This window comes from Sciurus carolinensis, chromosome 4 (genome assembly GCF_902686445.1).
Source record: "Sciurus carolinensis chromosome 4, mSciCar1.2, whole genome shotgun sequence".
Taxonomy (NCBI): Eukaryota; Metazoa; Chordata; class Mammalia; order Rodentia; family Sciuridae; genus Sciurus; species Sciurus carolinensis.
The window spans coordinates 70,415,319-70,431,892 of NC_062216.1; the positions used below are offsets into that span (position 1 = coordinate 70,415,319).

Sequence of the window (16,574 nt, forward strand, 5' to 3'; positions counted from 1 at the left end):
TAGCGTCTGCGCAGACAGGAGAGGAAGAGGACGTTTGAGCCAGCTCAGGAGCCGTAGTTGGTCGGAGGCCGGCCGTGGGGGATTGTGGGAGAAGATGGCGGCCGCCGTTCAACCCCGGTTCGTCCGGGCCCTGCCAATGTCACGTAAGTGTCACTGGCAACTGATGCCCTGGTTCGGGATCCTGAAGCTGGGATCTAAGGTTTGGGGAGTGGAGCCGTGTCGTCGACTCCTTCGGCACCCTCGTTTGTGTAGGTTCTGAGCTGCCGGTGTTCAGTCTCTCCTTTCCTTTTCCTTCTCTGCTTAATTAAACTGTGCCCTTGGGAAGGCGCCCTGAGAACTTGAGCATTGGGAAGGGAAAAGGAAAAAAGTAGGGAACACAAAAGGATCGAGATAATCAGAATTTGGATAGGGTTTGGGGTTGTGAGAAACACTTGAGTGGAGCGGGGAGAGGAACTTGAGGGAGAGGAAACGAGAGAGATTTCTCATGGATTGACTTTATTACCTCTGCAAACCCTTAATCGGTCTTACTTTAGATTCTTCATGTCACAATGTAATGGATAATCACACAACGTCAGGGAGTCTCTATGAAAGATGAAGTGTTTATAAAAGTAATTTTCTAACCAAAAGTGCCTCTACAAATGTTCGGTCGAGGCTCCGTGATTTGTGTGGAGAGGGGGATGTTGGTGGAGAAAGAATAAGGAGATTGGCGGAAAGAAATGTGAAGAATGAAGGATATCTTATACTTTGTCACCATTGTTTATTTTCCCTTGTTCTCATTGGATTTGTTTTCAGTTCTCAAATTGAAAACATACCTTTGTTCTTCCCGTCATTAGTAGGCAAGGAAAGCAAAGACATTAGGAATTCAGTTACACTCCATTATCATCTTTTCACTCTATTCCTCCATAAACATGCCAATCAATCCCCCAGAGTTATATTTTTTCTCTGTATATTTTAGTTATTAAGAAAGTCACTTGTTCTTAAAATTGCCTCATGTCAGAATTACTGTTGGAGCTTTATGAAGAATAGAAGTGGAGACTCCCTGTAGAACTGTGGAATCAGAATTAGCTCCTTGCACCTCAAATTTTTAAAAGCATTGCAGGTAGTTCTAATGTTCACCTGAGGTAAGATTCAGGAGTGTTCAGCATTCTTTTTTGTTTGTTTGTTTTGTTTTCCATCTTGGTTAGGATTCCTACATACTGCTGGGAATGTGGCATTGCATGTCAGTAATAGTGGATGGTTTTGTAGCCATGACTTCTTTGCAAAGGCATTAAATTATTGGATTAGATATAATGAGACTGAATGATAACTGATATTTTTGAGTACTTGCTGTCTGTTTAACACAGTTCTAGATATTTTCTAGATTATTTTTTCTTTATTGGGCTTTTCCTTTTGTCTACTAAGGACTTATGCTCTTAACTACTGTGCTTTACTGTCTCTAGTTAAGTAAGGGGTAAACTCTGAAGAGGCAAGTTTAGTATGTAGTATTATCCAGACATCGTAGAACAGAACTATTGTATACACTTATGTAGAACAGAACTATTGTAAAACAATTGTATACACTTGTGTGTGGAAAACTAGTAAATAAAATATGAAATTAGAAAAGGGAAAGAGTAATGTCATTTGAGGTAGCCAGGGTACATTGGCATGCCAGTGGAGAATTGTAGCACCTCTACCCTGCCCCTGCCGCTTTACTGGGTCATTTTTGTCAGCATATCAATATAATACTTCATATTATGAAAAAAACCAGTCCTTCCTGGTCCTCATGTCTAGTCCCATTTCTCTTTGCCCCTTACATTTCTTCTCAGAATTATATGTATTCCTCTTACTTCTTCTTGTTTCATGTTCTTGAGATTTTACTTGCTCCACTCTGGCTTGCATTCCCACTAATACAACAGAATTGCTTGTTAAGATATTGTCACCACCATCTTCTAGATTCTGTGATCTTCCCCATTATTCGCTTTTCAGCAGCATTTGATAGAGCTAATTGTTCTCTCATTGAAACATTTCATTTGGTTTCTGGATACCATTTCCTTTTGTTTTTTCTTACTTCACTGATCTGTTTTTCATTCTCTTACTGGCTCTTTGGGCTCGTCATTAACCTCTTTAAGCCTTAGTTTCCTCATCTGATTAAGATAACATTTAATAAGATAATATCTATTAAGCACTTAGAATGATGCTGGACACCTGGTAAGATCTTTCTAAGTTTAACTGTTACATTGTTTTTATGGGTCTGATCTGTTTGTTTTTAATTTCTGTGGTTTCAATTATTATTCTGTAAGCCAGGCTATTTCTCCAATTCTATACTTTGGTTTTTGGTTTTGTTTTTATTTTTTGGGCAACATAGCAGTGAAGTCTTGCTATGTTGCCCAGGCTAGCCTTGAACTCCTAGATCAAGTGATCTAGAATGAGCCTCCTGAGTACCTGGGACTACAGGTATGCAGCACCATGCCTGGCCATAATTTCCTACTTTTTGATAGGGAAAAACAGTTTTGTACAGACTGCCACTGGGAAGTTATTCCCAGAAAATAAACACAGATTTTCTAAAGAAATTACCATTTGTCTCTCATTTTTTTCCAAGTATACACAGTGCCAATGATAAACTCCAAAATTTGCTGACTGGAATGGAAGCTCTTCAGCCTTTTCAACCTTTTAGTTATTCCTACTTATGTGAAAGTTGGGTAACTTGCTCTAAAATTCTCCTTTAATAAGTTATAAGAGACTAGGAAATCAGAACATATGCAAAGGAGATTTACATATCTGCTGTAGGAGGGGGTAGTTGATGGAAGTAGAGATGTTTAAACTGCAGACGAGACTACTTAGTGGGACTGTAATTGCTGCAGTTAGACGTGAAGAGGATTTACACTTGTTCTTTGTTATTCTGGAGGAAGATGAGGAATAAAAGTACTGAGAATCAGTCACTTAGCCCCCTTATGGTAGAACTGTCTAATGATTAGGATGGCTCAAATTGGAATGGGCTACTATAGAAAATAGTGAATTTCCCAACCCTGCATATGCACCTGCTAAGGCCAGGTAGTCTCTTTGCACACATACTATGCAGAGCTGTAAGTACCAATATGATTTTGAGGGTTTCTTCAACTACCCAGAAACCAAGTCCATTAAAGAGAAATGGTAGGAGGTTTGACAAAAAACAGTTGTTATTAACTTTTCAAAAATTAGAAAATCTTTTTGCAAATACTTTGCTCCTTAAGTCATCATTTTTGATGTTTTCCAGTGGTTTTATATTGTCTGAATTGCATCTTTTTCCCCTTAATGCTCTGTGCTAACAATTCTGTTCCTTTAACTCACATCATCAACTTTATTTTTCATTAGTCATCATTTCAGAATCTGTTCCAGATAGGTCTTTTAATGTTAACTTGCGCTAGTTTTATTCTTTCTAACCTCTACATTGTTATACATGATGTGTTCTCATGGAGCTCTATTCTTTCTGCTATTCCTCTTTAAAACCTTTCTGAAGACATTTTATTCAGGAATTCTTCCTCATGACAATATGACTTAATGTGATTTATCTTCCTAGGTAAATCATATCCTGTAGGGCAGAAAGTTTACTTTTTGATTTTTATATATTTCCTCATGTCCTAGGGATTTTGTGTTGCAATAATTCATGTTTTTTATTGCTTTTGCTAATTTATTGCTAAATTACTGATATATTGATCACAAAATAATGTTTCCAGGAAAAGAAAGATATGTATTCACAATTATTTTTATATTATCATGTGCTGTTTTTATATATCTTGGGTTTCTTTTTCAAGGTTCTGCCATTTCTGCAGTAGCCACATCTGTGGTTCATGGCCCATCCTGTCGCCAGCTTCATCATGCTCTCATTCCTCATGGAAAAGGTGGACGTTCCTCTGTCAGTGGGGTTGTGGCCACTGTGTTTGGAGCAACAGGATTCCTTGGCCGATATGTTGTCAACCATCTCGGTAAGTAAAGTTCCTTGAGTTCAGTCTGTTCCCCTGCCATTGGTTAGAATTGCCCAGTGAGAGGCCATGAGCTGTTTCTCTTCATTTTAATGGTATTACTAGTTACTTCTGTGTTATTATGAACATCCTCATGCTTCCTACTTAAGACATTAAGACTGAAGAGTTACAGCATCTTTAGTATGGCAAAATATGCTTTTTGTCAATTTAAATATCATATAGAATTTATTTACCATATCATTATTGTATAACATATCCATATTTTATCAATGTTGATCCATGTTTCAATCCATTTTTTAGGACGGATGGGGTCACAGGTGATCATACCCTATCGATGTGATCCTTATGACATTATGCATCTTCGACCCATGGGTGACCTGGGCCAGATTATCTTTCTGGTAAGGCCTTCATGACTGATAATTAGAGTTGACAAATGTAAATTCCTAAGGTCATTTTTAAGAGAAAGAGGCAGTATAATTTTATCCTAGAATGGACCAGGGGTACCCTGTATTTGCAAGTTCTTTCAGTTAGGCTCTTGGATCTCTTGTCTTGGTGTGCAACAGTTGGCAGGTGTTTTATGCAAGGGCTAGATAATAAATATTTTAGACTTTTTAGGCCAGACATAGGTAATATATAAACAAATGGTATGTCTGCATTCCTTTAAAACTTTGTTACAACATCAGGCTACAGGCCAGACTTGACCTATTGGTTATAGTTTGCTAATTCCTACTCTAGGCCTGTTCTGTCTAATATGCTTGGCACTAGCCACATGGTGGCTCTCGAGCACTTGAAATGTAAGATGTGCTATAAGTGTAAAATGCAAATTTCAACAACTCAGTATGAAGAAAACAATATTCAATATATCAGTGATTTTTTAATAGTTATTACACATTGAAATAGTGTATCAGATATAGCAAGGTAAATAAAAGTATACTAAAATGAGTTTCTCTTATTTCTTTTTACTCTTTGAAATGAAATGTGGCTATTAGAAAATTTAGAAAGTAGACCAGAAAGTAGTAAATTCAGAATTGCGTATGTACTTCATGTTATATTTCTGTGGAATGGTGTTTTATTATCAGAAAACCATCTCCAATAGGCTATTTTATAACTTGGTTTACTTAGCATGGATTCAACTTAAAACAGCTTTCCTAAACATTCCTTGTTGTCATTCTTTAATCTACAGGGTCTTCTTTAGGCCAGAGTTGCCAATAGGGCAAGGCAGGGAGAGGGCGACGGGGAGAACCTTTAAGGGAGTGATTAAAATTGCCTAAGTTGTACAGTGATTATAGAGCCATAATGGTTTATCAGATAGAGACCAAGAATGCTCAGTATCTTGTGGTGCTCAGAATAGTCCCTTCCCATAAAGAATTTTGCTGCCCAAAATGCCTGCAGCTGTCTTATTGATTGCTGCCCTCTCTGGACCTTGATGTTTGACTCAACTGTGCTTTCAGCCAACTTCCTACTTTTGTTATACTCTATGAAACTGAGCTCTTCCATTTATACCTTTCCCTTTTAAAAAATTCTGCTAAACATCTTTAACATCTCTGACATTATATTCATACAGATGATTTGAAATCCTTTTAAATTTTGACTAAGTTTTGATGACATTTTCATTTGTTCCTTCTTGAATACTCACAAGCTAAGTGTAATATTTATGTTTGACCTTTCTTGTTTCTTAAATATTTTTCTTTTCCAATATTTTATTATCAAATATCTTCTTGGGGTTATAGTTTCAGAAACTTAAGCTTTCAACTAGTTTGTCTTTTTTTTAAATCTTTTTTCCTTGCACTGGGAATTCTACCACTGAGCTACATCCCCAGACCTTTTTATTTTTTATTTTGATACAAAGTCTCCTTAAACTGTAGAGACTGGTCTCCAACTTGTGATTCTCCTGCCTCAGTACCTAACTCACTGGAATTACAGGCATGTGCCACTGCACCCAACTTTCTCTAGTTATTTGTGACTTAATTTTATTGGTCACCTTGTTAGTGCCTCTGAATTAAAAAGTATTTCACAAGAGATAGGTGAAACCTCTGGCTAGCTTGCAAACATGGAATCACTAGAATTGAGCCATATGACATTTATTTTGTTCTTCCTGCAGATAGTTATTTACTGAGTACCTAATATTGAGGTGAGCTTTAAAGCATGTCTTGATGAATAAGATATAAGGGAACTCAGTCCTGTGTGTTGAGTTTTTTTTTTTTTTTTTAATGTGTTTATTTTTGAGAAAGATGGGCCGTTTGGGGTATGGGGTATGATTTCCCCCACTTTAGTCCATTTGAAACTGTTATCTAAATGCCTGCTTGGTTTCTTAGCCTGCCTATGCCCATTGGGCCTTATCCTTGAGAATTTGGTTTCCTTTTGATTTCTCTCCTGGGGTGTTAGACAGTTCACACAGTTATACCTCAAGCTCTTCTACTCTGAGTCATTTGGAATACTTCTGTCCTTGGTGTCTTTTCTAGCTAGTTTTTTTTAAGTATATCATTCACTGTGCAGCAGACTTGATGTATATGTAGTTCTTAGAGTACCCCCATGAAGTAGGTTGTATTTCTTCCCTCCCTGCCTCTCTGTCTCTTTCTTTCTTTTGCTGAGGGTTGAGCCCATAGGTACTCTATTACTGGGCTATTCCTTCAGCCCATTTTATTTTTTATTTTGAAATGGGTCTTACTGTGTTGCCTAGGCTGACCTTTGAATTTGTAATCCCCCTCTCAGCCTCCCTAATAACAACTGGAATTAAAAGGTGTGGGCCACTATACCCAACTTTGGTATTTTCTAATTTTACCTGGAGCTTGGAAAGCTAACTTGTACAAATTTAGTCTGTCTGACTCCAACGCTACCTTTTTATACTGTTTGCCCCACACTCCATCATCAGTTCCAACTGGTTCTTGCTGGGGCTTCATCTTTTTGTTCTTGATTCTGATTTTCCTTTTTTTTTTTTCTTGTACATTCATGTTCATTCTTTCTCTTTGTTTCTCTCCCACTGCTCCCTAGCCTCCTTCCCCCTGTTTTGCTCCTCTTCTTTCTCCTTCCCTGTCTCATTGTACTGACTCATACATACACTTAATATTTGGCTCTAGAAAATTGTTGTTAACTTACCTTTCATTGAAGTGTTTACAAAGTTTCAATTTTCATTTTAATATAGGAAATTTGTCCTTTTGTCTGGGTCATTTAATTCTTAGTCATTATTTTGGATAAGTTTATCATTGACACTTAAATCCTAAATGATTTATAAACTGCTTAAAAGTATAGTTTTATGACAAAACCTGAGGTTTTAGTTTACTTCTCTCTGACTCTAGTTTTCATGTCTTTAAAGTAGAAATTGGGGCTGGGGATATAGCTCAGTCGGTAGAGTGCTTGCCTTGCATGCACAAGGCCCTGGGTTCGATCCCCAGCACCAAAAAAAAAAAAAAAAAAAAAAAAAAAGTAGAAATTATTAGATCTGGGATTATAGAAAAGGAAAGAATTACAAAGAAATAAGGAAATAGTCACAGAACGCCCCCACACCTCCAAATAATGCTAGACTTTAAAAGACCTTGTATCTTCAGTCTGTAAATGGTTGATAAATAGGGGATGCATCTTTGTCTCCTAAATGATCCTTGGTTCTTTGGTTGTTTCAGGAAGGGAAATTCGATTACTGAATTCCTTCATAAACTTGGGTAGTTGGGTAGACAAAAATTAATATCTTAAATATGAACTGCCTCTCCTCTAGTTCTGTCATTTGGCTTCCTGAGTAAAATGTTTTTAACCTGTTTGCCCCAGGAGAGTCAGAGAATTAGCAAGGAGTTTTGAGACCTTGGCCTCATTTCTGTTGTAATCAGTGGAACCTGTATGAAATGGCACCATATTGAGACTAGAGTAGATGGTCCATTTTAAAATTTACCTAGGTGTCTATAGAAGCATTAGGTGCAAGGTTGGGCCCCTTACATTTTCATCTGATTGGCTATTACTGCTATAGGAATGGAATGGGAGAGACAAAGATTCTATCCGAAGAGCAGTGGAGCACAGTAATGTGGTCATCAATCTTGTTGGACGAGATTGGGAAACCAGGTAATCTTAGTCTCTTATACTTTTTTGTGTAAATCTAAAGGTTCAGTAGACTTTTATTGGGCACCTTCTGTGTGCCAGGCTCAGTTGTAACATTTTCAGTTAGCCCATCAATAATGATTGTTTAATTGACCCATATGTATATATGTGTAGTGACACTTGTTAAATTCAATTGGGAGTATGTCTGGTATAAGTCGTTGTGATCTGACGCCCTTAAAAAGCAAGTGTGGGTTTTGTCAGTGTGATTGATGATATCAGCTAGATAGTGACTGATGTTGGGCTGTGCTTGAATCTGTCGGTCTAGTGGGGAATTAGAAGTAGGATTTTGCCTGTTCTGTTCATCAGGCTAACCATTGCTTTTTCTTTTGTGGACAGGGTTCTAGATTGCTTCTCTGTAATTTTAATTGAAGATGGCATAAGTATTACTTTGAATAGTTCTGTTTGGCTTTTGTGTAAGTTATCAATAAGCAATGTTTTGTAGTTCCATAGTAACACTTTATTCACACCTTTTTTTTTTAGCATTTACTAAAATTGGACTTCGATTTCTTTGTTTCACCAAATATTTTAAGTTTTTGCAGAGTCGAACTCAACTTTATGTCTCTCATCATGACCAACATAGTGACTTATACAGAGCAAGCATATAATTAATGTTGGAAATTGAATTGGTGACTGAGTTTTTGAGTTTCTTTCTTTCCCTTGAGAGAAACAAAGATTCAGGAATAAAAAGTGATTTCCTTTCAAGTCCCCACACTTTCCTCCTCCTACTAACCATTATAGTCAGGTTTTCTTATAGGACCTCAACCTCGTGATTCTTTGAGAACATGGGATATTATGTTTGTTGGATTTACAACTCAGAATAGGCCTCAAACTATTTATAATAATGACAGCAATAAGGCCTGTAAGCTCTATAAAAGCATTAATATTGGCTTATAGTTAAATCATTACTGTTTTAAAGTTTAACTTCTATGAAAACCAGCTTAGCCTGGAGAGCTTTGAAATCCTGAGTTCTGAACTAATCCCTTTTCTTTTCTTCCAGAAACTTTGATTTCGAGGATGTTTTTGTGAAGATTCCCCATACAATAGCTCAAATTTCTAAGGAAGCTGGAGTTGAAAAATTCATCCATGTTTCCCATCTGAATGCAGACATTAGAAGCTCTTCTAGATATCTGAGAAATAAGGTAATTAACAAGTTATTTTGGGTTTCACAGAGCTAGAGTTTCTTAGTTCCTTTGAAACATGGTGTAAATGAGAATGGTTTCTCATCAATGCATTGAGAATTAAAGGGATTTCTAATTCTCTGTATCCAGATTGAGATGTGCATGTGTGCTCTATTGTGACATTTTGATTGAGTGCCTTCTGTTTGAATGCTAAGGGGTTTCAAAGATAGACTGTATTATTACTTGCCCTCAGATGCTTAAAGTTTCTTTGGGCCATGGTATCATTATACAGAAAAGATCAGAAAAGGTAGGGTATGATTTCTGCCAAAAGAGGCAAACCTGTGTTACCTGCTAGGGGTAAAGGACCATCTTTTCCCTCAAACCTCTTACATAGTCAGGAGTTTATGCCACTCTTACAAGGGTGATGTGAAGAGAATGACAGGGACAAATATGTGCCAGGGCAAAGGGCTCTTCACATAAGGCTTAGTCTTCTTCTATTCCCAGAAACCACACATAGTCTAGATAATACTATGCTTGATTACTCTGGTTTGAAGTCAGACTATAACCTGAAATGTCTTCATTATCAGGTAGTCAAAAGGGATGTCAGTGTCTGACTGCTCTTAGCATTTGTTTTTTACCATAATGATTCTGTCTTGAGTCGTACTGTTAAAAAAAAACAAACCTTGACAATGGCTCCAGATGTTTTACTCTTGGCATTTACTTCTTGAACAAATTGTTTACCAGTCACTGACTTGTGTGTTAAATATTATTAGGCACTGTGCATATAGTAGTGAATAAGAGGCATGTCCTTGTCTAAATTAAGTTTCTAGTGCAGATGTATTAAATGTTGCAAAGTAGCAAAGGGTGCTACAGGAGTGTATAATCAGGGAGAGAGTGCACCTATTAGTTAGGAGCATTTAATTACTAGTGTCAGAAAATCCAGTGTAAACTGGGTTAATGCAAAGAGAATTTGTAGGCTCATGTATCTGAAAAATCTGGCAATAGGGAATACACACCACAAATTGTTGCCAAGGTTTCTTGGGCCTCTGGCTTTGCTTTTCTGCTTCTCTTAGCTCTGACTTTCTCCTTCTGTGAGCTTTGTCTGTCACAGTCACAAAACTGGCCCACAGCATGTCCATGTCTTACCACTTGTATGCTCCACTGAAGAAAGAGGAAATGAGCATGAGAGCACTTGTGCTTGCCTCTGCCCTATCATTTTAAAAATGATTTGGATTTCACAGATATTTGGGATGGAATGGGAGTGTTGGTGGTGAGAAAGAGAAGAGTCAAAACCTAGCCCTCTGGCTTAGCCACTGGGGTGGTGGTTGCACTGTTGAATAAGAAATACTTGAGAGGTACTAGGCTTTAGGACAGTGCTTCTTCACCCTAGTTGTTCCTTAGAATCCACTGAGAGAGCTCTTAAAATTCCCAGTGCCCAGGCTGCACTATAGTCACAAATAAAAACAGAATCTACAGGGGTGGAAGGTGCAGCAAAGATTGAGAGGCTCTATTTTATTTGAGAGAATGGAAGGTGATTCTGTTCTTGTCTTGGGCTTCAGTGATGTGTAACAGTCATTCAGATAGCACTGGTAAGAGGACTTTATGAAAAGTTCAGATAAGAAGTTTGTGTTGTAGATAGAAATTGGAGTCACCAGCATTTGTCCATAATTGGAGTAATGAGAGGGCATAAGATGACCTACTGAATAAATGTAGATTCAGAAGAGAATTTTGGACTTGGCCTAGAGGAATACCAGTGATTAGTGATCTGAGAGAGGAATAGGTACCTGCAAAAACCAAATCAAAACAAACAAAAAGACTGAAACAGGTGCGGACACTGGAAGGTAGAAGGAAAACAGGAGAGTACAATGTTATGAAAGCCAAGGGAAGACAGTGTTGGGAGGAGGGAAGAGTCACTTAGGAGTGCCATTGATGAGAACTGTAATGTCTTGAATTGTGGACATGGAGGTCATCAGTGATATTATAAAAAATTGTTTCAGTGCAAGTGTTGAAGTGGAATCTAGAATATAGAGAGTGAAGGGTGAGTTGCCAGAGGAGAAATTGGTAGTTCGTGGTGAGAACTTGAGGTGGTTTTCTTCTGCTCTTATATTTTTCTCTTCAAATTAGAAGGTGAGGGCATTTGGAAAGAAGAGGAAAGAAACAGGAGCTTGAGATTTGAGTAGAATAGAAAATGCTCAAAAGGAAAAGTAACTAAGGAAATGAATAGACACTTCACAGAAGAAGATCTACAAGCAATCAACAAACATATGGAAAAATGTTCAACATCTCTAGTAATAAGAGAAATGCAAATCAAAACCACCCTAAGATTCCATCTCACCCCAATTAGAATGGCGATTATCAAGAATACAAGCAACAGGTGTTGGCGAGGATGTGGGGAGAAAAGTACACTCATACATTGCTGGTGGGGCTGCAAATTGGTGCAGCCACTCTGGAAAGCAGTGTGGAGACTCCTTAGAAAACTTGGAATGGAACCACCATTTGACCCAGCTATCCCACTCCTTGGCCTATACCCAAAGGACTTAAAACAGCATATTACAGAGATACAGCCACATCAATGTTCATAGCTGCTCAGTTCACAATAGCCAGATTGTGGAACCAAACTAGATGTCCTTCAATTGATGAATGGATAAAGAAACTGTGGTATATATATACAATGGAATATTACTCAGCCATAAAGAATGATAAAATTATGGCATTTGCAGGCAAATGGATGAAATTGGAGAATATCATGCTAAGTGAGATAAGCCAATCTCAAAAAAACAAAGGACAAATGATATCGCTAATAAGTGGATGATGACACATAATGGGGGGTGGGAGGGGTTAGTGTTAGGGTTAGAGTTAGGGTTAGGGAGGGGGGCAAGAATGGAGGAGAGAGGGACTGTATAGAGGGAAAAGAGGGGTGGGAGGGGTGGGAGGGGTGGGGGGGAAGGGAAAAAAATAACAAAATGAATCAAACAACATTACTCTATGTAAATTTATGATTACACAAATGGTATGCCTTTACGCCATGTACAAACAGAGAAACAACATGTATCCCATTTGTTTACAATAAAATAATAATAATAAAAAAAAGGAAAAGTAAGTTAATTAGAGGAAAACACACATTGTTGGGATCATTTAAGTTGGTGGCATAGTCCTAATTTATGATTTTTATTTATTTATTTTCTTCCACCTGCTAAAGGCTGTGGAAGTACATGACTTAAAGGAGGCTAATGGCATTCCTCCCTTAGGATTTTACCTGGTGGATGGAGTAGAGGACACAGGGACAAGGTCGTTTACAATATTGTTAAGAGAGTGATTGAAAAGATGAGCCTTGGATTCTAATATGTGATACTGAACTGGCAGCCGGTGGGTGGCAGGAAAGGTAGGAGGGGCTGATTATAGGGGAAATAGAATTAGTGTACTACAGTCTCTGAGAAGGTTGAGGAACAGGTGTCCCAGGAATAGATAAACCAAGAATAAACAGGCTGAATATGTAGGAGATTCTCATCTAAGTGTAGTATGTCTTCATTTAACATTTCAGAAGAAGATCACTTTCCAACATTGATCAAGTCTGTGATGTAACTGAGTTGTGAGTGACAGAAGTAGAACGAAGAGATTGTTAAGAGTGGAGTTTCTGAGATTCTCAGAAACTCAAGAATCTGAGAGGTCCAATTCCACATGGGTGTTGATGTCATCCAGAATGTGCTGTAGGTTGAAAAGGAAGATTGAACTAGGGGCCAGTGTGTTCATGGAACAAAGGACTTGTGTGGGAGGTTAGTAGTGGATAACAAGTAGTTGAGATTAGAAAGGTTAATGACCTATGGATAGGTGTGCACTGCCACCACTTTCTTTGGTTTAGCCCACTGCCACCATGCTGTCCTTTCTCTGTCAGACTGCTAGGTTGTTGACACAATCCAGAGAATCTCTAAGTAAGAGGAAAATTGGAGACTGGAAAATTCTACTGTTTTTTTTTTTTTTTCTTTTTCAGTGTAAGCTCTTACAGAATGAAAATGGGAAGAAGCCCAAAAAAGGTTATAAGAGGCAGGGTGTGTGTGTGTTTACCATTCTGTGTAATTGAGTTTTGTGAGTAATATTATTCCTTCATCTCAAAGGAAATATGACTTTTGAAATATAAGTAGTGTCCCAATAATGGAAAGAATGGAAGCTTTGTTCAATAGTCTCAGAACAGAACAGTTTTGTTTCTGACTGTTTATTTAGGCTGTTGGAGAGAAGGAAGTGAGAAATGCATTTCCAGAAGCTACCATCATAAAACCATCAGACATCTTTGGAAGAGAGGATAGATTCCTCAACCATTTTGCAAGTATGTATTCTTTCTTAATACAAGAGAGGGATATTGGTTAACCAAGTTCAAGATGAGCACAAATAACAGCATTCTCTGACTTGACAGATAAGGTAGTATTTTTCTCCCTCAGTTGCATTTTTCTCTTCTAAAGGTAAATTTTATTGTTAATATGGTCCTTCCTGTTTCTGGGAAGTGGTGAAGGCTCAGTTAAATTGGTGGTGCCAATGAAATTATTTAGATAACAATTTGTTTTCCAGCAGCTGTTGAAGGCAGTAGGAGTGCATGGCCCAGGGAGCAACTTAGATGAGTAGGAGCATGAACTTTGGAGTCAGAGGCTTGAGTTTAAATCTTGGCCTCACTAGCTCAGCAACCTTGGCAGTATATTAGAATACCACACAGAGTAATTTCACTGACCTAGAATCCTTTCAGTTCCATATACTTATCCCAACCCCCAATTCCCACCCTAGACACCTGGCAACCAGTGATCTTTTCACTGTCTCCATAATTTTGCCAGTTTCAAAACATCATATAGTTGGAATCATACAATATATAACCTTTTCAGATTGACTTCTTTTACTTAGCAATATGCATTTAAGGTCTGTCCAAGTTTGTTTGTTTTGTGTGTATATGTGTGGCTTGATACCTCATTTCTTTGTATAGCTGGATAGTATTCTCTTTATGGGTGTATCTGTTTCTTCATCCAGTTTTGATGTTTTTGTTTGTGTTTTCCCCTGATTATGTCTTCTGACATTCTGTATTCATTTCCAGTTTGCTTTTAGGATTGTGGTACAATATACATAAATATAAAATTTACTGCTCACTGTGAATTGAATTATGTCCCCCTAATATGTTGAAGCCTTAACTCCCAATGTGACTTTAATTGGAGTTTTGACTTTGGGGGATTATTAAAGTTAAATGAGGTTATAAGGGTCCTAATTTGATAGGATTGGTGGTCTTGTAAGAAGAGGAAAAGAGAGCTATCTCTTCTTCCGTGCACATGTTGTGAATACAGTGAGAAATTAGCCCCACAAGCCAGGAAGAGGGCCTTTACCAGGAATCAAATTGTCCTGGCACCTTGATCTTAGGCTTCCAAGCCTCAGATCTTTGAAGAAATAAATTTCTATTGTTTAAGCCACCTGGTCTCTGGTATTTTATTATGACATCCTGAGCAGGCAAAGACAGATTTTGGCACTAAGAAGCAAGGCACTGATATAATAAATACCTGAAAATATAGTGTGCCTTTCAAACTGAATAGTAAGTATGGACTGGAAGAATTTTGAGGTACATACTAGAAATATGAATGGTAAGGGAAATTTTCATAAGTTTTCAGGTGGAAATAGGGAACATGTTATTGGAAAATAGAGGAAGTGTTATCTATGTTATAAAATGAATTTGATCTGTGTTCTTATGTTTTGTGGGAGGTAGAACTTGAAAGTGATGAAATTGGTTATATAAGTGAAAAGATCTCTAAGCCAAGTGTCAAAGATGTGCCTTGGTTCTTCTTAACTACTTATAGTGAAATGTAAAAGGAAAGACATGCTTTGAAGAAGTAATTCTTAAGCATAAGGGAACCGGAACCTGAAGATTTGAAAAATTCTCAGCTAATTTTATTGCAGAAAATAAGAAAGATTGTTTTGTAAGGAACCCTAAGGATGTGGTTGCACAGCCATTTGATACAGAAGTCATAGGTGTGACCGCTATCTTAGCAGAAACCAAGAACAGAGGTGGGATTATATCAACTAAGCCACTGCCAATTTGAACTGGAGGAGACAGAGATACTGGGATAGAATGAGGAAAGTTTGCCAGACTTCTTAGAACCTTCAGGACTGGATCACAGAGCTGTTCTTCAAAAAAAAAAAGTGAATAATGGCCCCAAAGACATTCCAGTTATGTTCAGGGCTGCTTTGGCTTTCCAAGGGTGGGGCCATGGTTTCAATAAGTCAGATGACTTCTGCCAGAGGCCTTGCGGGTGAGGCCAGCCTACCTAGTCTTGGAGGTGAAGATGCCTAGAACTTTGAGGGCCGGCCCTCTGGAGCCTTTGGAGCTACCAGGGTTGACCCAAAGGATGAGACCACCATCGCAGTGAGTCTGGGAGGCTGGACACTGAGGCAAAGAGGATTATTTATTTATTTATTTATTTATTTTTGTGGTGCCGGGAATTTGAACCCAGGGCCTTGTGCTTGCGAGGCAAGCACTCTACCAACTGAGCTATCTCCCCAACCCCAAGAGGATTATTCTTGAGAATTCAGATCTAATATGATTTACTCTGCTAAGTTTTGTACTTGTTTGGATCTGATCACCTTTTTATCTTTTCCTATTTCTCCTGTTTGGAATGGGAATATCTATCCTATACCAGCTGATAATTTTGTTTTGGAAGCACATAACATATATGGTTTCATAGCTGGACAGGTATTTTGCCTCAGAATGACTTGTACTTTTGAGTCTTGCCCATATCTGAGGTAGATGATATTTTGATGAGATTTTAGACATCAGAATTCATGCTGGAGTTAAGACTTTTAGGGCTTAAGACTGAGACATTTTCTTAACCATTTCTAAGAGTATTGGTTCAGGAGTACCAAGTATCACCTACAACTGTACAACCCATCTCTCGGATTTTTTCATCTTGCAGAGCTGAAATTCTATATCCATTTAAACAACAACTCCACATTCTCTTCTTCCCCCAGTGTCTGTCAGCCACCATTCCACTTTCTAATTTCTACTAATCCCACTACTATAGCTAGTACTTCATTGTTTTATACTGTTTTCTGTTGTTAATAGTACTCTACCACAGACTGGGAAAGTGATAAAGAAAATAGGTTTATTTCGACTCATGCTTTTGGTCCAAGGTCAAGGGCTCTTGGTGATTTTTCTTGAGGTTGTGCTGGCCACCATGTGATAAGAAACCAGAATGGCCACTGAGAGACCTAGCCAAACCATCTACTCTTTATCTTTTTAAAAATTTTATTTGTTGATTTTAGTTATACATGACAATAGAATCTATTTTGATATACAAGCATGGAATATATCTTACTCTAATTAGGATCCCAGCTTATGGTCTTATGGATGTACACAATGTATATATATATGTGGTGTATTCACATATATACATAGGAAAGTTATGTCAGAGTCATT

The 16,574-nt window shown here is 37.9% G+C and overlaps 1 protein-coding gene across 1 annotated transcript in view; it reads left to right on the forward strand.

Annotated features, from left to right (window-relative positions):
- Window positions 1-28: 28 nt before the first annotated feature.
- Ndufa9 (NADH:ubiquinone oxidoreductase subunit A9) overlaps window positions 29-16,574 on the forward strand; it is a 31,117-nt gene continuing 14,571 nt past the window's right edge. The window contains exons 1-6 of the mRNA XM_047550957.1: window positions 29-143; window positions 3,771-3,941; window positions 4,239-4,336; window positions 7,894-7,985; window positions 9,019-9,160; window positions 13,358-13,460. Coding sequence (XP_047406913.1) covers window positions 95-143; window positions 3,771-3,941; window positions 4,239-4,336; window positions 7,894-7,985; window positions 9,019-9,160; window positions 13,358-13,460 — 655 coding nt within the window. The 5' untranslated portion in view covers window positions 29-94. The remainder of the gene's footprint in view (window positions 144-3,770; window positions 3,942-4,238; window positions 4,337-7,893; window positions 7,986-9,018; window positions 9,161-13,357; window positions 13,461-16,574) is intronic.